At 34.1% G+C, this 27,133-nt stretch overlaps 1 protein-coding gene across 13 annotated transcripts in view; it reads left to right on the forward strand.

Annotated features, from left to right (window-relative positions):
* LOC126778410 (ryanodine receptor) overlaps window positions 1–25,669 on the forward strand; it is a 139,419-nt gene extending 113,750 nt beyond the window's left edge. For 9 of the 13 annotated variants that reach the window (XM_050501898.1, XM_050501900.1, XM_050501896.1 and 6 more), the window contains 20 exons: window positions 323–483; window positions 748–949; window positions 1,482–1,643; window positions 1,731–1,887; window positions 2,276–2,478; window positions 2,688–2,891; window positions 3,566–3,711; window positions 5,659–5,758; window positions 6,788–6,919; window positions 7,128–7,221; window positions 14,891–15,046; window positions 15,502–15,595; window positions 20,144–20,292; window positions 20,761–20,891; window positions 21,048–21,206; window positions 21,367–21,574; window positions 22,176–22,307; window positions 22,855–23,121; window positions 23,859–23,961; window positions 25,023–25,669. In XM_050501898.1, the coding sequence (XP_050357855.1) occupies window positions 323–483; window positions 748–949; window positions 1,482–1,643; window positions 1,731–1,887; window positions 2,276–2,478; window positions 2,688–2,891; window positions 3,566–3,711; window positions 5,659–5,758; window positions 6,788–6,919; window positions 7,128–7,221; window positions 14,891–15,046; window positions 15,502–15,595; window positions 20,144–20,292; window positions 20,761–20,891; window positions 21,048–21,206; window positions 21,367–21,574; window positions 22,176–22,307; window positions 22,855–23,121; window positions 23,859–23,961; window positions 25,023–25,126 (3,064 nt within the window). In that variant the 3' untranslated portion in view covers window positions 25,127–25,669. The remainder of the gene's footprint in view (window positions 1–322; window positions 484–747; window positions 950–1,481; window positions 1,644–1,730; window positions 1,888–2,275; window positions 2,479–2,687; window positions 2,892–3,565; window positions 3,712–5,658; window positions 5,759–6,787; window positions 6,920–7,127; window positions 7,222–14,890; window positions 15,047–15,501; window positions 15,596–20,143; window positions 20,293–20,760; window positions 20,892–21,047; window positions 21,207–21,366; window positions 21,575–22,175; window positions 22,308–22,854; window positions 23,122–23,858; window positions 23,962–25,022) is intronic. The other 4 variants (XM_050501905.1, XM_050501904.1, XM_050501906.1 and 1 more) reach the window with 1 other exon arrangement.
* The last annotated feature ends 1,464 nt before the right edge of the window (window positions 25,670–27,133 follow it).

Here is a 27,133-nt window from a genome sequence, read left to right on the forward strand (position 1 = left end):
AACTACATATAATTTTACTGGAGGCTTTGTGTATGGGTAGATACCACCCACTTATCGGATATTCTACCGCAAAACAGTAGTATTTGGTATTGTTGTGTTCGGGTTTGAAGGGTGAGTGAGCCAGTGTAATTACAGGCACAAGGAACACAACATCTTTGTTCCCAAGATTGTTAGTGCATTGGCGATGTAAGCGACGGTTTACATTTCGTACAATGCCAATGTCTATGCTCTAGCATATGCTCGTCCGCCTACCTATTCTATAAAAAAACTTATTACACAATCTTAACTCGAGCTTTTAATATATGTACAAACTATTTTTTAGGTTATGGGACGCAGTCGGTGGTTTCCTGTTCCTTTTCTCCCACATGCAAGACAAGCTGTCGAAGCATTCTTCTCAAGTGGATCTACTGAAGGAACTTCTCAACTTGCAAAAGGACATGATCACCATGATGCTGTCTATGCTTGAAGGAAATGTTGTCAATGGTGAGAATATGAATAATACGATTTTATATTTGTTATGTGAATTCCTCACATCATTAATTTACCTAATCCACTGTGGGTTGCAACGTACATTTTCCAAAATTTCTTCATACATTAAAACTTTCCGACATAGTATTGCTGTAGTCAATAAAAAGCGCAGTGGTTTTCCAGCAATTCTAAAACTCGCATTTTGAGAAACGCCTTTTTTTCAGACAAATTTTACCTAACAATTATAATAATAGTAACATGAAATGTCTTTCATCATAGGTACTATTGGTAAGCAAATGGTAGACACGCTAGTCGAATCCGCATCAAATGTAGAATTAATTCTGAAGTACTTCGATATGTTCCTGAAACTAAAAGATTTGACGTCAAGCGCTAGTTTCAAGGAAATAGACACCAACAGCGATGGCTGGGTCCTGCCGAAGGATTTCAAAGAAAAAATGGAACAACAGAAGAGTTACACACCGTAAGTTTATTAGTATTTGTTATTAATCATATTAAAGTACAGAAGAAACAAAATAAACCTAACGTGCTGTTGCAAATAATTCCTTTCATATAAAAGAAAATTTGCGTATAAAGTCGCTTGCATTATATTACATATATAAAGAGACGGATAAACTTAACTTTTGTATCAGAAAAGGTATTATTAATAGATTATTTAATGTATTTTATTTATCTATTCATATATTTAAAAGTTATCACATGAAATTATTATATGCCGTTATAACTCCCACTACCCACACACTTCAATTAAGTGTAAAACTTGTGGTATAAATGTAAAAACCCAATAGTTTAAGAGGTTAGGACTAATTTACTGTTGAGCTATTGACACACACACATATATATATATATATATATATATATATACATATATATATATATATATATATATATATGTCAATAGGTTAGTACCTTTGTATAATATATAATTATTATATACATTAAATATTATATAAAATTATTTGGGAAATCCCCTTATATATGTTATTTTCTTACAGTGAAGAAATAGAATTTTTGCTAGCCTGCTGCGAAACCAACCACGATGGTAAACTTGACTATGTCGGATTCTGTGATCGCTTCCACGAACCAGCTAAAGAAATCGGTTTCAATCTTGCCGTTCTACTCACCAACTTATCGGAGCACATGCCCAATGAGCCAAGGTAAGACTTCAGTACCCATATTATTTTCAGGGGATATGTAAAATTTTTTGGACTAAATTAAAATTTGCTCCATCTCTCTATATTCAGATTAGCTCGCTTCCTGGAGACGGCTGGTTCCGTACTGAACTACTTCGAGCCGTTCCTCGGCCGTATCGAAATCATGGGTGGCTCCAAGCGCATCGAGCGTGTCTACTTTGAAATCAAAGAGTCTAATATCGAACAGTGGGAGAAACCTCAAATTAAGGTACAAACTTGCTAGCAAAATACTCTACATCTTGATGTAAAGATAAAATAAAAATGTTCTTTCTTATATTATAAATGCGAAAGTGAGTTGGTTTGTTTGTTACGCTTTCGTGTCTTAATTTCTCAACCAATCATCATGAAATTTTGCATACACCTTGTCAGGGGTAAATAACGGGACATAGTGTACCGAAGACTACCCCTTAAACACAATCGAAACCGCGGGCAAATACTAATTTATTTAATGGCTTGTTACATCTTCAGAATGACATTTAGCAAATCTAATTAGTCCTATACTATATGCATGTATATTTAAGTGTTCGATGGAATCAAAGTTTCCACGCCTCATATGTATACTCCCTTTATAATAATTGCTACCTGATGTGTTCCAGGAGTCGAAGCGCGCGTTCTTCTACAGCATCGTGACGGAGGGAGGAGACAAGGAGAAGCTGGAAGCGTTTGTCAACTTCTGCGAGGACGCCATCTTTGAGATGACGCACGCGTCCGGTCTCATGGCGGCCGGGGAGGACGCCGTCGGGGGGCCCAAGCACCGGGAAGCCTACCACGTGTACATGGGAGACGACGAGGACGAGAGGTGAGCCTGGGGCTACGTGTCAACATTGGAGATCTACTACGACGTCTTCATATTTTCCTTATAGCAAAAATATCTTAGAAGCATATTCAAACTTATATATACACACAATACAACAATGTTAGCATATTATTCTAATTAAATCATATCTGAATCACTTACTCCAACTAAGTATTTAAAAACATTAAAAGATAATATAATATTCCTTACAGAGCAGGAAAAGATCCAATCCGTCGCGGTTACCAATCCGTTAAGGACGGCATCTCCGCGGCATTTTCATCATTATCCCCTTCTAACATAAAGGCGAAAATTGCGGATCTTCAACAGATGCCTCCATCGGAACTCTTCATTGGCTTCTTCAAGCTTTTCTTCTACTTCTTCTATTATATCGGATACGGTTTTGTCGTTGTTATCAGGTGAGTTCGGTACTTATTTCGCTAACTATAAGGTTTAAATTTGATTGAAATAATAATGATGGTTGTCTCATTTCACGCAACGTTCTCGGTGCACAGTCATTGGTAAAAATTCATATTTCACTTGATGTTTTATAAAATTTTTACACTTTATTTATTTAATTATATTTTTGGCACTTTTCTTTATGTTTTTATCTGAATATATACGGAATTAATAGCTAAAATATATTTGAATGGCAAAGTCATGTGAATGTTGCAGAATCAATGCCGATCTTTTAGTTTTTGTTACCTTATATTATCACAGAAAATCAATGTTATATTCTCATTTTATAGTCAAACGAGAGTTATTATAATATTTTATTACTTTTTAATGGCGCTTAGTTGCTTTTTACCTTTTTTTTATGTAACGTGGCGATTAGAACGATAATTGTACTTACGCTAGCATTATATTTGTTTTATGAATATAGCTTTCATTTCGTAACATCTTAAAGTACATTTAATCTCAAGACACATTAAAATTAAAATTAACGTTTTAGTATCAATGCATTTTTAGAATAAAACTATAAAGGACTTCAAAGAAATAAGGTTCACTGTTTCCCCCGTATGAGTGCTGTATACCCAATTATTGAATCGAGTTATCCGCTTCTCGCTCGTTTACAACGTCCCGCTGGGCGCAGGTACGTGTTCGGCGTGCTGCTGGGCCTGATGCGCGGCCCGCAGAGCGAGGAGGCGCCGCCCGAGCCCACGGAGGAGGAGAAAATCGGTCAGTTGAAGCTCTCCCTCGCACACGCACACACACACGCGCTGCGAGCCGCGCCCGCAAGTAAGACACGCACGCGCACGCGCACGACGCTTGCCGCCACTCACACCGTGCTGCCGCGCTCGCCGGGGAAGATGCACTAACAGAAGACGGCCTTCATTGAATTCATTCAACCTACATATACTACTGTACAAGAGGGTTTATCTTTATCCCATTTTCGTGGGATCGGTGGTGTGTTTTGGTCAAACATTGCAAGACAGAGGATTTAGTAAACTATTATGAGAGCCCGTCTGCCGGACGCCAAACCTTCTTGGACTTAATTTACTTTTCATTCAGAACATCCAACGACAGTAACATTAGTTATATAAAACACATGAAATAATATAACAAATACAGTTAAATGCACTTCTAATTATAGGACATTATATGAATTATAGTCTGAACAAATTATAGTTAATAAATGGCTTCTCCTTTTTTGAGGAGAAGGTTTGGAGCTTTTTCTACCAAGCTGCTCTAATGCGGGTTGGTGGAATACACATGTGGCAGAATTTCAGTGAAATTAGACACATGGCAGGTTTGCTTACGATGTTTTCCTTCACCATCAATCACGAAATAAATTAAATTACAAATTAAGCACATGTAAATTCAGTGGTGCTTGCCCGGGTTTGAACCCACGATCACCGGTTAAGATTCACGCATTCTAACCACTAGGCCATCTCGGCTTTTTTAATTAATATAATTATACAAGCTAATGGTTACATTAAAGAAAACAATGACAATATCATCAAATTTTATCATTTTACTGTTGGATTGATTTTCCATCCTTCGAGTTATTTCTTAGATAACTAACCGGCCCGTAAATGCATCAATTGCATTTAGGAGGTTGGCGTGGTTGGTAGATACTTGCCTGTCACGCCAAAGGTTGTGAATTCGATTCCCACCCAGGACAGACATTTGTGTTCATGAACATGTTTGTTTGTCCTGAGTCTGGGTGTAATTATCTATATAAATATGTATTTACAAAAGAAAAGTAGTATATGTAGTATATCAGTTGTCTAGTTTCCATAGCACAAGCTCTGCCTAGTTTGGGATCAGAAGGCCGTGTGTGAATAAATTCCCAGGATATTATTATTATTTAGCACAAAATTTCGATTAAGTTGGCTCATACGACACCTACATGTTGAGATAACAGAGAGTACAAACAGTGAAATTTATAACCGAACGTATAGTGGGTCACCGCGCTATAATGCTATGCAGGTTTTACGATTTAATTAACATTTGTTTGAAATAACGCGTTGCCATAATTAATATGAAATTTAACAACAATTTTCTTTTGATTTGACTAATAAGTAAAACTACACAAGGTATATAAGTACGTAAAATAGTGTTTACGTTCACAACCACCAACAAAAACAAATAATGATTGCTATGGCAAAAATATGTCTTCGTCTTAAAAGTTTTCACAACATAAATACCTATAGTCCGACACACACATACACACGGATACTCACACAAACAAAAACTCTCACAACACACACACACTTTTACGACTATTAATTCTTTGTTTTTTTTTCAGTAATAATCTTTCATTCAAGGGAATTTTGTTTAATATCATAAATGCTTGAATAAAATTTCACACGCTAAAACAGATTGTATATTTTTCTATTGAGAGATTTTCTGTGAGATTTTTCATTAATAACAATCAATAAATTATATTTTCTTTAAGCAAGTAATACAAATGTATACTATTGCAGTACATAAAATTTTTAAAAAAGAACATAAGTTATCTTACATCTATCTATCTATAATATATCAAAATATCTATTTAAGATTAATAACACATATATGCTTACCAATCATATACATATATGTTTACCAATCAAGATCAAACGATTTTGAAATTGATCAATGTTAAACAGATGTACCAACAATATTTTTTGTATTTAAAAGCTTTTAAATCCCTTTTCGCAATTAAGTAAAGGATTGATATTGAAATTCCGATTTACGCAGGTCCAGTTCGGCATCTACCAGCGTTACCACCAGCGGACGACACTGGACAAATGCAAGTCTCAGCATTCGGTCTGGATATCACCAAAGAAGATAATGGCCAGTAAGTTTCTAACAATGTGTAAACTTTTGAATGAAAATAGTGTATTTTTAAATCCGTTCAATGGCGCATTACCCTCAAACGTAAGAGACTCCTCAAGTTGATCGGGGTCTCACACTACTTAGACAACGAAAAGGTCGTGGAAACCCTAATAAACAGAATGGTCGCATCATACCAGGTGATTTCAAGCCAGAGGACAAGACTGAAAAGGTCATTAGGAGGCAAAAGGGTCGGAACTCGGCTATGAGTAACATCATAGTTGAAGTAAGCCCAAGCATAAGCCCACTCATCAGATATTCTACCGCAAAACAGCAATACTTGATATTGTTGTGTTCCGGTTTGAAGGGTGAGTGAGCCAGTGTAATTACAGGCACAAGGGACATAAAATCTTAGTTCCCAAGGTTGGTGGCGCATTGGCTATAAGCTATGGTTGACATTTCTTACAATGCCAATGTCTAAGAGCGTTGGTGACCACTTACCACCAGGTGGCCCATATGCTCGTCCGCCTTCCTATTCTATAAAAAAAAAAAAAATACATTTTAAATAATTCATTGTAGCAAAATTATCGTGTATGTATTGATAGAATTACTAGTGGCGAATCGTAAATAAATTAAAAAATAAACAAATAAGTCATCACCATTTTATAGTTAGCATAATATATTTAGCATTACATTAGGCAAAGTTCTCGATGGTGACGATAGAACAGATCAAAGCCTACAGTTACATTTATTTGGTATCGGCTGACTGCAAGAAAAGTCTAACTTTACCTTCCACCTGGATAACGCTAACCCTTCTCGGGAGTGCTTTTGCTGGTGGGTTGGTTTATTGCCACCACACAGTTGTTAAGGTTCTGCTACTGATGGTATTGGTATTAATGCAAAATATCCACTCAATTGTAACTTATAGCAATGGGGTTACATGGGTTGTACTTTATTGAATAGTATACGACTTTCTAACGGGTATAAGTATCAGCAAATAAATATGCTTCGGTGAGTTACTCTTTTCTCTGATAAAAATAAACTATTGTTTCAGAATTCAAGTAAAACCACACGAATCACCCAGTACATCCACTCCATCATCAGGCGAGGAGGCGGAAGTGTCTCCGGATGAAAGCGTGGAGCATACTGAGGAACAACAACCGCCCTCTCTTATCGATTTGTTGGGGTATGGAATTATTTGATTACTCTTCCACAATTACTGTCACAATTTCCTCCCTTCCTCAATGTTTGACCTAATTTGTTCAAATGAATATTAGTCCTTATTAGTTTTAATGAACTTGACTCGGGGTTTGAAACAAGGACCTCGGACCTTAATGAGGAGTTTTCTTTCGAATTATCTCTATATGTTATTGTATGTTGTAATTATATTTCAGTGGCGAGCAAGCGAAGAAACAAGCCCAGGAGCGACTGGAAGCTCAGGCAGTTCAACAAGCCGCTATGTCGGCCATCGAGGCTGAAAGCAAGAAGGTATGTTATGTTTATTTCTGTGTAATTCTAGAAAAAAAATACTCGAAGAATATTGACGTCATTTACAGAGTTCATATATTTTCGGCTTTATCTTTAAATGTTAAGGGAGTGGTTTGTTAAACGATGCTGTGTCTTCTTCTTTATGCCAATACAACGTTGACAGGCAGAAAGAAAAACAGTGTTCAACTAAACACCCGCTAAACGTTTACGAGTAAAGCCATCATATAAATTTGTAGGAAGTTCTTTATTAATATTAAAATTAACTATTTTGATATTCCCAACCATTAATTAACATTCTAACATTTATACAAATAATGATCGAATTATTTTTTTGTAAATTATACATATAACAAAAATAATGTATATGTGTATACAAGTTACAACACGACATGTTATTAAAATAACAAAAAAAAACAAACAACGTTAAATTTGAATCGTTCTTATCCATCACAAAAATAAATTTAAAAAAACGTTCTCACTATTCACGCAGCAAGGATACGGGAAAACATATTTCCACAACAAACAGGTAAACTAACAGATAATAATGTTATCGTTCCATTTGAGGAGTACATTCGTAGCTGGCCTTTTTCTCACATAATTAATACTTAAAGAATATCAGCCTTCGAACTTTTTTTTTAGTCGAATACACGTAACTTTTGGAATAACGTCAGTGACAGTTACCATTCCATTCCGAAAGGTTCTATCTTAATGGTATTCGCAACGGATAATAAGTTAATTGCTTATGTAAACTTTCTTAATTTCGAAGGTATTAAAATTCAAACATTCTTCTCCGTCTTAACAGTTTTATTATTTTAATATAACTCAATATTATCCACAGTGGTAATACAATTTGTTTTACAACTCAAAAATTACCGATCCTCTTTTTAAAAAACAAAACAAAACAATGCTAGCTTCTTGCTAGTACTCAACTGACTAATCATAAAATAATATTTTTCGGAACCGGTAGTCAAAATAGAGCTACTAAATAATAAAAGTACGAAATATTTAAATATACAATATAAAAAATAAACAGGCAAAAATCACGTTTTGTAGTAAATATGATAATAATATTAATTATAACTTATTAAATTCTTTTCATAATGCAGACTTATTTTAATGGGCACGGATATTCTTTACAAAATGCTCAATAGTTATTTGAAATTACAGTATGATTATTTTATCAAGCTAACAATTCGTCCATCCTGATAAGTTTCGCGTCCCCGCGACGAATACAAATTTATATGGTGTTTACATTCGATTACATATATAACTACTAGTATGTTCTCACAAACACATGTTTATTTATTATTATATAACGGTAATTACACAAACATAGGATAATTGGATAAATTAAATTTACTATTCTAAAATCACTCATTCCTATAGTTACTGTGCACTTTGCACTTCACAAGTAGTGTATCATCTTAGCAGTACATACTTACCTCCGTGCACATTGCACTTCACGTAATAATCGCTCATAGCGTTTCATATGGGTAATTATGTGCACCTTGCACTTCAAAATTGTTTTGCTCATAGCAAATTAACATTAATATACAATTCTAAATTAGTAATATATATATATATACAAACTCAAAAATAGAATTCCAAATAAAATTACTGTTTTTATTTTGCATTTCTTATTTAGTTAAACATGAAAATTAAGCACATGAAAAAATTTTTCATGTGCTTAATTTGTGATTATGATTCATCTCGTGCTTTACGGTGAAGGAAAACATCGTGAGGAAACCTGCATGTGTCTAATTTCACTGAAATTCTGCCATATGTGAATTCTACCAACCCGCATTGGAGCAGCGTGGTGGAATAAGCTCCAAACCTTCTCCTCAAAAAGAGGAGCCTTTAGCCCAGCAGTGGGATATTCACAGGCTGTTACGGATTACGGTTACGGATTTAGTTAAACAAATCATTATTGTTTATCTTTCACGACACTATGCTTTATAAATACACGAAACACCCGCAAATAAATATAATCGACCACAATAATATTTTAAATTAATCATCAGTATTCTCGCTAGTAGATGATTCACTATCCTGGCAATTAAAACAAAGCCAAGGATGTATTTTATCAACTGAGTATATACCCTTATACTTTGTACCCCCTTTTTTTGTAATAGAGTATCTACTACCTCAATTCTATCGTGATCCATAATTTTTGTTATTCTATATGGCCCTGTACACTTTGGTAATAACTTTCTACTTCTACCTATGGTATGAGTTGTTCTTTCAACTCTTACCAAATCCCCAACTTTAAAATCTAACAGTTTTTTTCTCTTTTTATCATATCTATTTTTCTGTTTTTCTTGTGATATTTTTGTATGTTCATCTACTTCATCCCTCATCTTACGTAAACTGTCATGTATGTTGCTTATTTCATTTTCATCAGGATTGCTTTTGATTATGTCTTCATCTATTTGCGAAATGAGTCTACCTTCATTAATTCCAGTAAGCCTTAATCCGAATAAAACTTCAGTAGGAGTTTTGCCCGTACCTTTATTAACTGTATTATTTAATCCCCATTGTACCTGTAATAATCTGTCATCCCAAAGTCTTTCGTCTTTACCGTGATTTTGTGAGGCAAAGGAGTCCAAAATAGTCCGATTATATCGCTCTACCTGGCCATTTGCCCTAGGTGAAGCAACTGCATTCTTTATGTGATGAACTCCCACTTCAGTAAGAAATTTTTAAATTTCAAACTTGTAAATGACGTGCCCCTATCACTAATTAGCCGTTTCGGTAAACCAAACGTTCCAAAATAGTCCCTAAGAACTGTAATAGTGGAAGTGGATTTAGTATTTTTAACCGCCTTCAAAACAATAAATTTTGTGAACGACTCTACTATAACCAAGATGTAACAATTCTTCCTTTTTGATTTTACAAATGGTCCAACATGATCAATATGAATAGTATGGAAGGGCGTAGTTTCTTTAGGGATCGGGTGCAAATAGCCCTGCTTTTTCCCCGATGGTATTTTATTATAAGCACACTCTAGGCAGGAATTTACATATTTTTTTATAAATTTCCGCATGCGTGGAAACCAATAATGTTGTTTTATTTTATCAAATGTCTTATCAAAGGCAAAATGACCTATTTCATCGTGATTTTTCTGTAGTATCTGCCACCTACAACCCTTCGGCACCACCCATCTTAATCCATCCTCAGTTATTTTATACACTCTCTCTCGTTTAAGGACAAAATTCTTACGTATCTCTAACAAATTCTCAAATTCTTTATCAGAAAGATTTTTTTTTATGCGTTGTATTTCGGAGTCCTCTAGCTGTACTGTCGTTAACCAATCATCTGTTATAGTCATTATATCTGAAGCGTCAATAGCTTGAATTATCCCTGCGCCTTCCATTATCTATTTCTCATTATACTCAATGCATCAACATGTATCATACCTTTGCCAGATTTATATACCACATTACAGTCATACTCCTGAATCAAACTCCACCAACGCGCCACTCTTGGTACCATATCTCGTTTTAAAAATGTGGCTCGAAGAGAGTTGCAGTCTGTTACAATGGTGAAGCTTAACCCAAGCACATAGGTTCTGAATTTCACCAACGCGGAAATGACTGCGAGAGTTTCTAACTCATATGATGAAAAATGGGACTCTTCAGGCGATGTCTGTCTACTGTAATATGCTACTGGCTTAAAAACTCCATCGTTTTGTTTCTGTAACAAAATGCTCCCTATGCCATGTTTGCTTGCATCTGTATGTATCTCTGTTTCCAGTTTGGGACTGTAAAGTGCTAACACTGGCCTTAAAATAAGGACGTTTTTCAATTTATCAAACGCTTCTTCTTGAGCTTGAGTCCATTCCCAATGAGAGTTCTTCTTCAATAACTTGGTAAGGGGACGAGCTATTTCACCAAAACCCCTAATAAAACGTCGGAAAAAACTGGCTAAGCCGATAAACTGTCTGATATTATGTACGTCTTTGGGCTTGGGAAAATTTTTGACGGATTCAATTTTATTAATTCCTGGTCTTACGTCTTCGCTGGAAATTTCAAAACCTAGGTAGTCAACATTTTTTCGGAAGAAGTAACATTTTTGGGGTTTTAGGGTCAATCCCGACTCTCTAAGTCTTTCAAGTACGATTTCTAATCTCTTAATACCTTCTTCAAACGATGTACTAGATACCAAAATGTCGTCCATATACGCTAATGCGATGCTATATCGTAAATTGCCCAGAACCAAATTAACAGTTCTCTGGAAAACGGCTGGTGCATTAGCTAATCCGAAGGGCATTCTATTAAACTCAAATTGCCCATCAGGTGTTACAAACGAACTTTTACTCTTACTTTCTTCAGCCAGTGGAATTTGGTAATATCCCGACGCCAAATCTAAAGCACAAAAATATTTATTTTTGCATATGGCGATTGAGATTCCCGTTCAATGTCATATTTCAAGAGTTCTTCGACCATGATTCTAACTTCTTCGCGTTCTGAGTGGCTCAATCTATATGGTCGATAAACAACTGGTTCTGAATCCTTTAAGTGAATATTCATTTCTGCAATCGTTGTCTGTCCTAGTTCCGACAAGTCCTTAGCAAAACAATTGCGGTACTGGTTTAATGTTTGTAATAATTTAAGTTTCTGTCTTTTATCGAGATTTTCATCAATGTTAAGGTCATCCAATGTAAGTGGAGTTTTAGCGTGGTGATCTTGTACATCTTGTATTCTATTAATGCTTTTAAAGTTTTTATTTGTTTCCATAATACAGGCACGAGCTAGGATTTGACCTTCTTTAAAATGAATTAATTTATTTTCATAGTTCAGAATAGTTAAATGACCACTACCGTTTTTGATATTGTAAATACCAATCATTATATCATATTTTAAGCGACGACCATTTTCAACAAAAACAATTCCACTAAAATTTGTATTGATGAACACCTTTACAGAAATACAACCTTCAGTCATAACAGTCTTTAGAGATCTTAAAACCAGTCGCGTATCGTATCTCACTCGCCTATCGGTAATCAATAATTCTTTACTAGTTTTAAATACCCATAAGTGTGGTTGCTCCGTGGCAGTCTGTCCAATAAGTAGATCATGATTTAGATAATTATCAGGTACCACAACTGTCTCTACTGTAATTTTTGCATTGTCAATACTTAACGAAATTTTAATTTTACCTAAGGCATTCACGTATGTATTACCAAAACCCTTGAGAGATGGTAGATTATTTACTTGCCACTTTTCGCGTGGTACTATTCCTTTCATGACTGATTCTTTTATCAAAGTACACTGACTACCAAAATCTACGTACCCCGTTAACTGTACATCATTAACTGTTATACTCTTGATAAATTTGTCGTCTTCTCGCATGTCAGAACTGGTCTCTAGTCATAATGTTCTAACTTCGGCTTTATTTACCCAACCGCTCCTATTACATTCAGGATCATCATGACCAATTCGTTTACACTTTTGACATTTAATAATAGGTTTTTGACATCCCGATACTACATGACCTGTTTCATGACATTTAAAACATTTTAATGGCCTTCCTAAATCATTCTTAATTGGTTGATGTGGATTTCCAGTTACAGAACGTACCGGTTTTTTATTGAAGTTGTCTAATCGCTCATGCTTAACACCCCTCAAATAACCCAATAGTTTATCAGTATTCTCGAAGCCTACTGCCTCTGCCCCGTATCGCACCGACCTATCGTCTATTCCATAAACAATGCAATCAACAGCGTTCCTTCCCACTATCCCACATCGATTCAAGGCTATTAACTTTTCATAGTAGTACTCTTCTAAATCATTTCCAAATTTTGCTCTTTTTGCTAACATTTCTGTAAGTAAATGGCCATAATTTTCGTATGACGGGAAGGCAGATTTCAATTTTGCGACCCATTTGTCCCATGTAATCAAAACTGATGGCTGCCCTTCGTACCATTTTTTTGCATTACCAATTAGCTTTGGTAGAGCGTAATGAGCAATCTGTTTGCTATCCCAACCATAAATCTCAGAGCATTCTTTTACTTTATGCAGCCATGTATCAATTGTTTGATTTTTTGATTTAGGATCAAATTCTGGAACTACATTGTTATTCGTAAAACCATCTTTATTTTGTGGTTGTATAGCAGAAATAGATTGTAAGGACTCTTTGATACATTTGAGTAATTCACTATTAACATCACGGACTGAACTACATGATGTATTAACTCTTTCTCTACAAGGAGTCTTTAATCTGCGACGCTTTTGCCTACTACTACTACGATGATCTATTAGTTTATCTATCGGTCCACGTAACTGCGTGTCCAAGGGTGATGTACGCTGTAGTGGAGATGTTACAACTGACCTGCTTCGACTTCTTGCCTGGGGCTCCCTTGGAGGTGATCTTCTTGATCTGCGACGCTCGATGTCACGACGATCAGCGTGGAGCTCTGCTGGTGAACGATGACGTTGCCTCGAGCCTCGAGCACGCGTCCGGGATCGGCTGTGTTTCGCAATACCTCCCAGCACAATGCTGTGATGCCTCCCAGTTGACCTCCGTCTACTATTGGACCTACCACGAGGCATTTTCACTCGATTGTACTGCACCCACTGATTCTGAAATAATTATAACAACAAGTATCTATTTTGTAAAATAAAGTTAATTGTACGAAACACAATTTTTAGTGACAACTGAGTAAAGTACATAAATTGATAACTTTGCAAAATCGCATAGTTAAGTTTTCAATTTCGTCATATATGCATATTTTAATTATAATTTAGTATTTTATTAATTATAATTTTTATTGACAGAGCAAACTGTATTATTTTATATTTGTTTGTAAAACAATCATAAATTCTAGTATCCTTCTAACCTATACTATTATAGACAAACTAATTTCGTTACCAGTTAAATGATTATAACAAGAAGATACTGTTTATTTAGAATTACACAGTTAAAGTAGTCTAATTATGATATACCTTACAAGAAGTATTCAAATTCATCAATTACTATTATCAATAATCTCAATTCATCATAGAGTAAACCAAAAAAAAATTTTTTTTTATACCATTGTTTTGAACAAAAATAACTAACTAAAAGTTTGTACTTTTAATAGATAAATAATTAAATTTAATGGTTACATACCTTGATGCAGGCGTATGATCACACCAGAGTAATAGAATCTCACCAGTATACCCCGATGTAATATCACTTCTGAATTGTAAACTTTCTTAATTTCGAAGGTATTAAAATTCAAACATTCTTCTCCGTCTTAACAGTTTTATTATTTTAATATAAGTCAATATTATCCACAGTGGTAATACAATTTGTTTTACAACTCAAAAATTACCGTTCCTCTTTTTAAAAAAAAAACAAAACAATGCTAGCTTCTTGCTAGTACTCAACTGACTAATCATAATATAATATTTTTCGGAACCGGTAGTCAAAATAGAGCTACTAAATAATAAAAGTACGAAATATTTAAATATACAATATAAAAAATAAACAGGCAAAAATCACGTTTTGTAGTAAATATGACAATAATATTAATTATAACTTATTAAATTCTTTTCATAATGCAGACTTATTTTAATGGGCACGGATATTCTTTACAAAATGCTCAATAGTTATTTGAAATTACAGTATGATTATTTTATCAAGCTAACACTTATAAGAATAAGCTTTACAAACGTGAGTTCATCAGGCGGTGCAAGGACCCGCGCCGTCCGCGCTGTCGCAAGTGGACCTCTCGCAGTACACTCGCCGTGCCGTCTCGTTCCTGGCACGGAACTTCTACAACCTGAAGTACGTCGCACTCGTGCTCGCCTTCTGCATCAACTTCGTGCTGCTATTTTACAAGGTGGGTTATTTTAAATTTTCTATTAGTTCTATGGATAACGTAAGTGCAATAAGTCGTATGTGAAAATTAAGTCCCATTTAGAAACAACACAAGAAACACTGGAAAAAAATATATGAACATTATACTAAAAATCAAAAAGTTATTTTAATGTTTTCTTTTAAAATAAACAGACGTTACATACGACCTTTTACACTAACACTAGATATATGTAATCATTGTCATAACTTTTGGGGCGTGTGTACATGAATTTGCGAAAATACCTAAATGATCAACCTATTTAAGTAGAGGCTTACGCATTGGTATAAACAATATGCGTTCAATTTGGGCATCTCTCTACACTTTATTGTATTTATTATTTAATATATATATATATATCAATACTATGCACATATCCAATCCGCTACTACATTGGCATGTCTAAGAACATATTTCATGGACTGTCCTTTTGATTTCAGGTTTCAACATTGGAGGTGGAGCGCGGCGACGGTTCTGGTATGGGTGACATTATCAGCGGATCGGGTTCTGGACAAGGCTCCGGTAGTGGAGACGGTATGTCATTATTATACATTCCAGAATGTTCTAATACCAGATTTATTTTAAACACGTTTGGTCGAAATTCTACAAATATTTTCATATATATCTGTAGCACAGCACTTTTCAAATGATATTAATTGAATTCCCCTCTTTTTTTAAAACGAATAAAATACAGTTGTAAGACAAATTACGATTAAAATAATATATTTGTATTTAACTGAGTAACTGACGGTACGTCGGTACGGTGCGACACAGAATAAAAAGCTCCGTAATATTCTCACAGTAAAAAATTACAAAAGTTAATAAATGTGTGTGTTTGTGTGCTTATAATTGACTGATGCCTATGTGTTATTATATTGATAAATAAATATATATATATAAAAACTCTAATAATTCTCGTATAAAAGAGTGTACTCAAGAAAGAAAAAAGAAGGGAAATCTTAACAGGCTTAGTGTGTGGCGATCAAATGTGATTGTAGAATGAGTGTAAGATTATTAAAAAACGAAATGATAAACAAATTGGAATAAATAACAATAACTTTTTGCGTCGGTAATGGTTAAATAAAAATAGTGACTGAGATTGAGAAGTATCCTACCTTCAGTTAATTTTATACGTTATAACAATGGTACATAAGGAATAACATCTTTAACTGTCTCACTTGTACGAAATTGGTGTAGCGGCAAGGCCCTAAGGTGATACACGACGAGTTAGGGATCCCTCCCTCCCAGCTGCGCCTACTCATTCGAAATTGTATTTTTTTTATATTTGATTTGGATTTGTGCGAAATGCATATGGATAAAAAATCAATCAACTTTAGATAAGTTAGAATAAGATATTAGATGTTCAATGCATGATAGACAAGAGATAACTCATAAAATTCTTTCCGTTATCTATATATTACCAAAACGTGCGAGGGCTTCGTACTAACACACGAGTTTCTATGTAACCTTCAGAGTTGTAACCATGATGTTATAATACCCACAGAAACTTGGCTTAACAACCAAATCAATGACTCCGAACTGTTTGATAACCGGTATATTGTCTACAGAAAAGATAGAGAAAATTCAAACTTTCATAAAAATAAAGAAGGTGGTGGTGTATTAGTGGTAGTGTTGAAAAAAATTAACTCGTACAGACTAAAAACATATGAAAGTAAATGTGAGGAATTATGGGTAAGAGTTCAACCAGCGAATAGTAACTGCTATGGAATTAATATATGTGCGATGTACCTTCCTCCTCCTGTAAAAATTGACATTCTTACTCATTACATAGAAAATTACAACAAGATCTCCGAAATCATTAAAAATATTGTTGTCGTCGGTGATTTTAATCTAAGTTGCATAAAATGGTCTCCAAACGAAACGGATGTCACCTACATTAGTAAAAATAACGTTAATGTAGCGAAGGAATTTGTAAATTATGTATATCTCAACAATTTCACTCAACACAACAATGTTAGCAACTGCAATGATAGAATACTAGATTTAGTTTTGAGTGATAACAATAACGTGTCGCGGAATTTCATACCTCTGGTACCAGCCGATCAATTTCATTCACCGCTAGAGATATTTATTCATAATAACACGTCATCCAAAGGAATTTATAATAACACAGAACAAATAAGAATGAATTTTTTCAAGGCTGATTATGATAAGATAAACAGTGCACTGGGTGAAATTAACTGGCTACATTAATTTAAAAAATTGCAGTACAGTTAACGTAATGGTCGATATCTTTTACCGGAGACTATATGAAATACATAATAGTTAAATATGTACCTAAATGTAAATCCAAGGGAAACAAGCACCCACCGTGGTTTACAAGATGCCTTATCAAAATGTTAAAAGAAAAACATAAGCTACTAAAAAAATTCAAATTATACGGCAATCCGTTAGATGAAATATCATTGCAAATATTAAGTAAACGTTGTAGGGTGCGATCAAAGGAATGCTACAATAATTACATTAAAAATAATGAAGATTGTATAGGCAAGAATCCAAAATACTTTTGGATTTTCTTAAAGAATAAAAATAAAAAAACATAATAGATATCCTAATAATATGTACATACAGGGTAAAAATGTAGAGGGTGAAATCAAAATTTGTAACGACCCACTATCACAAACCACCATAGAAGAGCGAGGGAATGACTTGATGGGCACATCTCTTCTGAATCATTTGCATATTACAAGAAAACTAATAAAACATCATTTAAATAGTCTCACAGTAAACAAAAGCACAGGCTCAGATGACATCCCACCTATATTCGTGAAGAGATGTGCTAATCAATTAAGCCCTCCGTTATGCTTGATATTTAACAAGAGTCTGCAAACAGGAACAATTCCCTTGAAATGGAAAGTTGCAAAGGTTGTCCAAATCCACAAATCCGGTGATGTAGATAAAATTGAAAATTATAGGCCAATGTCTATTTTACCAGTAATTGCCAAAACTTTAGTAGCTTTGGTTCTTCAGCTCCTTACTTTTTATTTTAAGCATCACCAAAACAATAATCAACACGGTTTTGTAAAAGGCAGATCGACAAATACTAATCTGGTGGCATTTATAGACCATATTATGATGTTATTGGACGATCAAATACAAGTCGATGCTATCTACACAGACTTTTCGAAAGCCTTCGACAGAGTATGTCATGATACACTATTAAAAAAACTATCCAGTTATGGAATAGTTGAATCTTAACTCGATTGGCTTAAATCGTATTTAAACGATCGTACACAGTACGTTGTTGTAAGTGGTTTTCGATCTGTCTCTTACAAAGTCAGTTCTGGGGTTCCACAAGGGTCACATCTGGGTCCATGGCTTTTCAATGTTTTCATAAGGGATGTAACCAATACAATCAAGCATAGTGAAGTTTTCCTTTTTGTAGATGATTTGCAACTTATTAAACCAATTAAAAGTAATTTAGACTCTGTACAACTTCAAGAAGATTTAAACGCTTTACATATGTGGTGTGAAATGAACAAAATGATAATGAATCCCGAAAAATGTTTTCATATAAAGTTCACCCACAATATAAAAAAACATCTCATCAGATTATTGCACTCAGGGATCCATTTTAAAAGAAGTTACACAAATTCGGGATCTGGGCATCATTTTAGATTCAAAGTTAACTTTTTTGCCTCATTTAGATCACATCACTGCAAAAGCTTCAAGAAATTTGGGTTTCTTAATAAGAAAAACCAAAATATTTAATCACGCGTCAACAAAAAAAAAATGCTATACAATGTATACGTACGAAGCATCCTAGAATATTGTAGTACAGTATGGTTACCACATTATAACGTGAAATAAATAAATATTGAGAGAGTACAAAAAAGATTTTTGCGTCATTTAACTTTTTCAAGTGAAGGTTCAAAACAAAATTATAACTACAAAGACCAATTAACATTTTATAACATGTAAAGCCTTTCAAATCGTAGAATTCTCTTGTATCTTTTGTTATTGTACAAAATAGTTAGAAATAAAATTGACTGCCCTCAAATTCCCAGGGGAATAAATTTCAATGTGCCTAGGAAAGTATGTCCAAGTTATCCAATAAGTGTATTTTACATTAGACCATCTAAAACTAAACTAGGACAAAACGCACCTCTTGTAAGATTAAGTAAAATGTATAATAAATACTCAATGTCACTTGACATATCTGAGGACGCCATTAATAAATACAAAAAAATAATTCTGAAGTTATTATTAGAATTCTAATTACAAAAAAACATATGTTGCATGTTACAACATAGCATGTTAGTATAAGAAATTAATGAAAAAATTTATTTAAAGTTATTATTATTATTTAACTTAAATTTTGAAATTTTTAATTATTTACTATTTATTGTTTTCTTATTTAAATTATTTTATTATATATTTTTAATGTGATAAGTGAAATGAGTGCACTCGTTAATTATAATATTTACAGCTTTATTTTCAATGTTATTAATTATTATTTTTTATTTATTTTTTTTTTCTATAAAAATGTGGTAACAATTTTTAGTAATTTAGTATTATAAAAATATTGCGTATGTTATTATCTGTTTATACTGTACCTTAATATGCATGTGTGGCCGTCTTTAAAAGTCGCACATTTTATGTAAGTTGAATGTGTTTGTTTTTTTATTACATGTAAAAGTGTAGTGAAAGCTGATGGTCCTTAATAAAATAAAATAAAATAAAATTGGTGGAGTCTGTATTATTGTTATTTATTGGTTTTTAGTATTTGTTTATTTCACTTATATACTTTTAATGTATCTTGTCTTGTATCACCGATTATACTGACATAGACTTTGGTCACACGCAGCCGTGATGCGGACTGCCAATACTGTCTTATGAAAGGTATCACGATGAGTTGTAGGAAAATTTTAGTACTTTTTATATTTTTGACATATTCCTAACAGAATATTTATTATATTTAATTTTTTATATCAATTATTTCCTAAGTGTTGATTTGTTTACCGGTTATTCTCGCCAGAAACAAACATTCTGAAATAGTCTACAGCCTACTCAAATAAAGTATGTTTTCATATGTAATAGATATTGGTGTTTCACCCTTAGGTGGTAGTGGTGAAGGTGACGATGAGGATCCACTAGAAGTGGTGCTTATAGATGAAGACTTCTTCTACATGGAACACGTGATCAAAATCGCCGCCGCGCTGCATTCTATCGTATCCCTCGCTATTCTGATTGGTTACTATCACCTTAAGGTAAGCTTTATCGACAACAGAATATAACTTTTATTATATAACAAGAACATGAAATTTACGCTTGTCACCTCAATAGTCTATATTTGTAGCGCTTGACTACAGTGGTAAGAACGCGTGAATCTTAAGCGATGATCGTGGATTCAAACCCGGGCAAGCACCACTGAATTTTCATGTGCTTAATTTGTAATTATAATTCATCTCGTGCTTGGCGGTGAAGGTAAACCTCGTGAGGAAACCTGCATGTATCTAATTTCACTGAAATTCAACCACATGTGTATTCCACCATCCCGCTCTCGAGCAGCGTGGTAGAATAAGCTCCACACCTTCACCTCAAAAAAATGGGAGAGGAGGCCTTTAGCCCAGCAGTGGGACATTCACTGGCTGTTACGGTTACGGTTGCCTATCAACACGTAATCTTCTTTTAAGATTTACAGTTCTAACCACTGGTCCACCTCTAATATATTACAGGTACCGCTAGCTATATTCAAACGAGAGAAGGAAATAGCTCGTAAACTTGAGTTTGACGGTCTGTATATTGCGGAACAGCCAGAGGACGATGATCTGAAGAGCCATTGGGATAAACTCGTGATTTCTGCTAAGTGAGTCAATGTATATATTATCTGTTAAGAAAATTTTATGTTCCATATGAGTTTTGACCATAGCGATTAATCACAAATACTATTCTGGTGATGTACTAAATAAAGCAATATACATATTTGATTGAAAAAAAATAATAATTAATGTTTCGTTAACAGATCTTTCCCGGTTAACTATTGGGATAAGTTCATCAAGAAGAAGGTCCGAGTGAAATATTCGGAGACGTACGACTTCGATTCGATTTCCAACATGCTCGGGATGGAGAAGACTTCATTCTCAGCTCAGGAAGAAGAGAGCAGCAAGGGATTCATCCATTAGTGAGCAGAAATTTGTTATATAGCTTTGTTGGTTTAGCTATAAGAATAATTCCCGTTTCTATTATATATTGTATTGTATATTTTTTCGGAAACAAAATGTATCCCATAATAGAATTAGAATAACTTAATTTAGTCTCATAATAAATGTTCTAATTCTTAGCATAATCAACATCGACTGGAGGTACCAAGTGTGGAAGGCGGGTGTAACGATCACCGACAACTCATTCCTGTACTCCCTTTGGTATTTCTCCTTCTCCGTGATGGGCAACTTTAACAACTTCTTCTTTGCCGCTCATTTGCTGGACGTGGCTGTCGGCTTCAAGACCTTAAGGACCATCTTACAATCTGTCACTCACAACGGGAAACAGGTCACTTTTTTATTGTTTCGGAAAGAAAAACTTGTATTTCTATTTATGAATTGCAGGATTTGTAATGATGAATGATGATGTCCTCCACCGAAACGTGACCGATTTTGGCTTCGGTGATAATCTCAAGAGAGATTAGCCAACTGCGCAGGACATATTATAGTGCACAAGTGTGTACGTAAACACAGGTGCACTATATTCCCTAACTCTCATAACACTATAACCGTATGATAACCGATGGGACGGCAATCCGACACGACCGGAAAGAGTTCAGGCGCAGGACCAACGGTTTTACGTGCTTTCCGAGGCATGGGAGTGTACACACTTCCAACTTCCAGACTTCGGGTTGCTACTGAGAAACCCAATAACTTTATATTCGCCCGACCTTGAATTGAACCAGAACCTCGGTGTCTGCGGCCTTATATCTAGCCACTAGATCAAGTCATACATTATTATATTTTATTCTTTTACAGAACAAAAATTGCCTACCTACCATGAAATGTTACATTGCAAAAAAAAAACAACGAATACATCTCGAATTCTTAAATAATTATTTTTTAAGTTATTTAATGTAATGCCACGTCATATGAAACAATCTCCGCAGCTGGTGCTCACGGTGATGCTGCTGACCATCATCGTGTACATCTACACCGTCATAGCGTTCAACTTCTTCCGCAAGTTCTACGTGCAAGAGGAGGATGACGAAATCAACCGGAACTGCCACGACATGCTCACGGTTTGTTTCTGTTGTGTTCCTCGTGTATACTGTAATAATTTCTTTTTTTATTAAAAAAAAAATCTGAAAAATCTTTTATATGATTTTGCATTACTCTGTACAAGTTTTAATCTTATATCATATTTCTTTTAATACGTATTTATATTAAAATCGCTAGCAAACCAACTTGCTTCTGACTTGAAACTTGAGATCTAATCCTCCAAGAATCCATTTGACATTTTTCACACACGGCCATCTGTTCCTAAATTAAGCTTGTACAGAGCCCAAACTATGGGAACCAGACAACTGATATACTAAATATACTATTTTTATTTTGTAAATACATACTTATATAATTACACCCAGACTCAGGAAAACCGGAATCGAACCCACAACCTTCGGCGTGAAAGGCAAGCATCTACCAACCACGCCAACCCACTCGTCATAATAAAAATCACTATATATTTCGATACGTTTTAAAACTCCTACGTACTTTTAATCAGTAGAAGGCTAATCAGTGTACAGTACTACGAGTGTAAGAGTTCTCTACGACTCCGGGTGTCCGCAGTGCTTCGTGTTCAACCTGTACAAGGGCGTGCGCGCGGGCGGCGGCATCGGCGACGAGCTGGAGCCGCCGGACGGGGACGACTCCGAGGTGTACCGGATCATCTTCGACATCTCCTTCTTCTTCTTCGTCATCGTCATCCTGCTGGCCATCCTGCAGGGTCTCATCATCGACGCCTTCGGGGAGCTCCGTGACCAGCTGGAGTCCGTGAAGGAGGACATGGAGTCCAACTGCTTCATATGCGGCATTAACAAGGATTACTTCGATAAGGTAAGATCTTGAATTTCTCTCATTATAAATTTAAGTTTCATTTGATATTTACTCGATGATAGACAACAAAGCATGGAGTTAATATTTACAGTAACAGCCTGTTAATGTCCCACTGCTGGGCTAAGGCTTCCTCTCCCTTTTTGAGGAGAAGGTTTTAGAGCTTATTCCACCACGCTGCTCCAATGCGGGTTGGTAGAATACACATGTGACATAATTTCAATGAAATTAGACACATGCAGGTTTCCTCACGATGTTTTCCTTCACCGTCAAGCACGAGATGAATTTTAATCACAAATTAAGCACATGAAAATTCAGTGGTGCTTACCCGGATTTGAACCCACGATCATCGGTTAAGATTCACGCGTTCTAAGCACTAGGCCATCTCGACTTACACAGTTAATATTTGATAGTTTTCAATAAAAATATATGTATATTATTTATTCAATATACTTATTTTTTTATACAGATTCCATTATTGGATTAAAAATTGGCTTAATTTAATATCTCTTATCTGACCAACCTTACTTTTGTTGACAAAGATTTCAACAAAAGTATGGTTATGGGTAACGAATAATTATAGTAGAAATAATGTTAAAACTATTTAATCACATCGAAAACTCTTTCCCTGATTCGTATCGCCGATTATTGTTAAGATTAATTTAAGTCATACACTAATATATTTTTTGGGTGTAAAGTCATTCCTATTTTTTTTTCAATTAATAATAATAATGTTTCAGGTTCCACACGGGTTCGACACCCACGTGCAGAGGGAGCATAACCTTGCCAACTACATGTTCTTCCTCATGCATCTCATCAACAAACCTGACACTGAGTATACAGGTGATTGAATTATATTAAAAAATAAACATTTTAAATAATACCTTCACCATACAAGTAATAAAATTATTTGTAAAATAATTTTCATAGACAAATTAATAAAGCTGCTATTCACTATTGTTATTTCCCAGCACTTAAGTTTTATAATAAAATATAACGATTAAGGAATTGATTAGATAATATAATATTAAAAATAATAACACACAAAGACGTAATAATTAAAGTAAAAGAGCATTTTCATTCAGACTACTGGTGGTAGGACTTTGGGCAAGCTCGTCTGGGTAGGTACCACCCACTTATCAGATATTCTACCGAAAAACAGCAGTACTTGGTATTGTTGTGTTCCGGTTTGAAGGGTGAGTGAGCCAATGTAATTACAGGCACAAGGGACATAAACTCTTGGTTCCCAAGGTTGGTATCGAATTGGCGATGTAAGCGATGGTTAACATTTCTTACGATGCCAATGTCTATGAGCGTTAGTGACAACTTACCATCAGGTGGCCCATATGCTCGTCCGCCTTCCTATTCTATAAAAAAGACTACCTTTTTATTTATTTTTATAGCCAATAAGCATCATTTTTTTCTAAAATATCACGGAATCCCTCTAAAGCTGTATTCTAAATTCAAATAATATGTTCAAATATATAATATATATTATATATATATATATATATATATATATGTATATATAACATATTATTTGAAAAAATAATATGTTCAAATAATATGTTATATATACATATATATATATATATATATATATATATATATATATATATATATATATATATATATATATATATATATATATATATATAAAGTGTAATCTATAGAAAAGTTAAGTAGCAACCTGTAAATGTTTCACACATAATATCTGTCATTTTAATAGGATAAGATTTTTAATAAGTGCTAGGAAAAATGTTACACTATTATTGAATATCGCCTTTTGTCTATGAAGAAATTTATAACAATAAGTGAGCACGAAATCTTCTTCTTGAGGTTTAAGACTAATCGTGTATCTCAAACAATACACTAACATATTTTTTTTTCTAATTATTCTCCAGGTCAAGAAACATTCGTATGGAACATGTACACTCAAAGGTGTTGGGACTTCTTCCCAGTGGGTGACTGCTTCAGGAAGCAATATGAAGATGTAATGGGAGAATAGATTAATAAGTCCAAATGTTAATCAATAACCTACCTGTCTCTTTTTCTCTATCATTTCTATGAAGAGTGACAAAGACGAGAAGGGTGACCTGACGTTTGGAATTATCCTGTACAAATGTTAAGTTTCAAAGTGTAATCATAATTTAAACATCAATTGTTGCTCAAAACTAAAAAAAAAAATATAAAATGAAGCGCTAAAATTATATTTCATTGATATAGATATTAAAAAAAGTTACAGTGACGTCAAATTTTGTTTTTATTTTAAATTATGCGCGTATTATATTGCCTAATCCGAACTAAGCTATTTATTTTTATATTTATACGTTTTCAATATAACTAAATTTTTAATATTTCAGAAATAAAAATTATCATAAAATGTTTAATCTGTGGCTTCATGAATGTTACAAATGTCAAATGTTATATTCTTCTCTAGTAAATTAATTAAGGTGGCCTTTCCAAGAAAATTTTCTATTTTAACATTTGATATAGTTTATGTAAGATAGTTTAAATGTGTTAATATATAAATAAATCTCTAATTTATCCATTTTAGTGGTTTTATTTGAAATAAAATTCTTCCCTTTTGAAATATTGCCTTAAATAAATAATTTTGTTCAGTACGTGCACTTTTACAAAATCAAATAAAGTTATCCCATTTAGAATCCTTGATTAAATAATTGAGAAATTTAAACGTTCTCAATGTCCCCAATTCTTCTCGATAGCCAAGAGTAATTTACTGATGGGCCTCCTCTAATGCCTCCTCTCCTTTTTAGGAGGTTTTAGAGCATATCCCAAAACGACTTGCAGTTTATGACAAGTGTCGTAATTATAGACTATAATTAAGTATTATCTGTATCTTCAGAAACACAGATAATTAATTTTACTTTCGCTTTCAAAATGTCACAAATTCAGGCAAGCTTAAGCTATATTTATATTAATATTCTTTTTTTATGTTAGAGTGGGCAAACGAGCAGGAGGCTCACCTGATGAAAAGTGAAAAATAAATAATTTATATAATAACTAATTTCCGCCGACGTGTGAGCCTGTGTTAGGTAGCCTAACGTGTATGAACAATTTGATGATTGGCCAATGGATCATTCCTTTATAATGCAGGAGCTTTAAGACTTATTGACTTTAAGACTTCTTGACTCCTTAGAACACAGCAAAAGGTCGCACCAGAGCAGTGATGAGGCACGAGGAAGACAACAACAGCCGAGACGGAAATACTCTACGCAAACGTCACATCTAACACGCCCTGTTGCTTGCTGCAATTTATAAGCACACAAGCGTTTAGCGGATAAATATTAGCCTATAGCCGAATTTTACCTATTGTTGTCGCTGTTATTTATATATATTAAAAATCGAATATATTAATATGTCGTGTTCATGTACACCAATCGGATCCGATTTAGCACTTTATACGCTCGAAAGCCATGAACGTGTATATCAAAATATTATAAAAACCCCGATTGAAGGACCCACTAAAATACATATATAATCCTAAAAAAAAAAAAAAATATAATATATATATATGAAAATGAAAATGAAAATAAAAAAATAGTTTATTCTTTATCATGTTGTACATAGCAAATAAAGGTTGGGACCCTCTAGTGAGTATAATATAATACTCGTGACAGAAGGACCCGCTCTTCCATAACATACAATTCTGTCCATGTTCTTAAAAAGAATAAACAATATCTTATTATATACTAAAACTCACAATCAGTAGGTAAACTAACATTATATCAAAATGAATTTTACTTGTTTGTGTGTGTGTGTGTGTGTGTGTATGTGTGTGTGTATGTGTAGATTACAGTAGATTAGATTATGTTTTATGAAACAGAATTAATTCGGTGTCATCGTATGTTTTTGTTTTTAACCATTCAAATAATTTCTGTTTGACGTTAAAATATTGTTCGGGATATATGTTTAGAATTTTATTAATTTTATTATAAAGGTAGGCAGAACGTGTTATATATTGGTTGCAAGCAAAAGTAGTCTTAGCACCATA

This window comes from Nymphalis io, chromosome 26, assembly GCF_905147045.1.
Source record: "Nymphalis io chromosome 26, ilAglIoxx1.1, whole genome shotgun sequence".
In the NCBI taxonomy this organism is placed as follows: domain Eukaryota; kingdom Metazoa; phylum Arthropoda; class Insecta; order Lepidoptera; family Nymphalidae; genus Nymphalis; species Nymphalis io.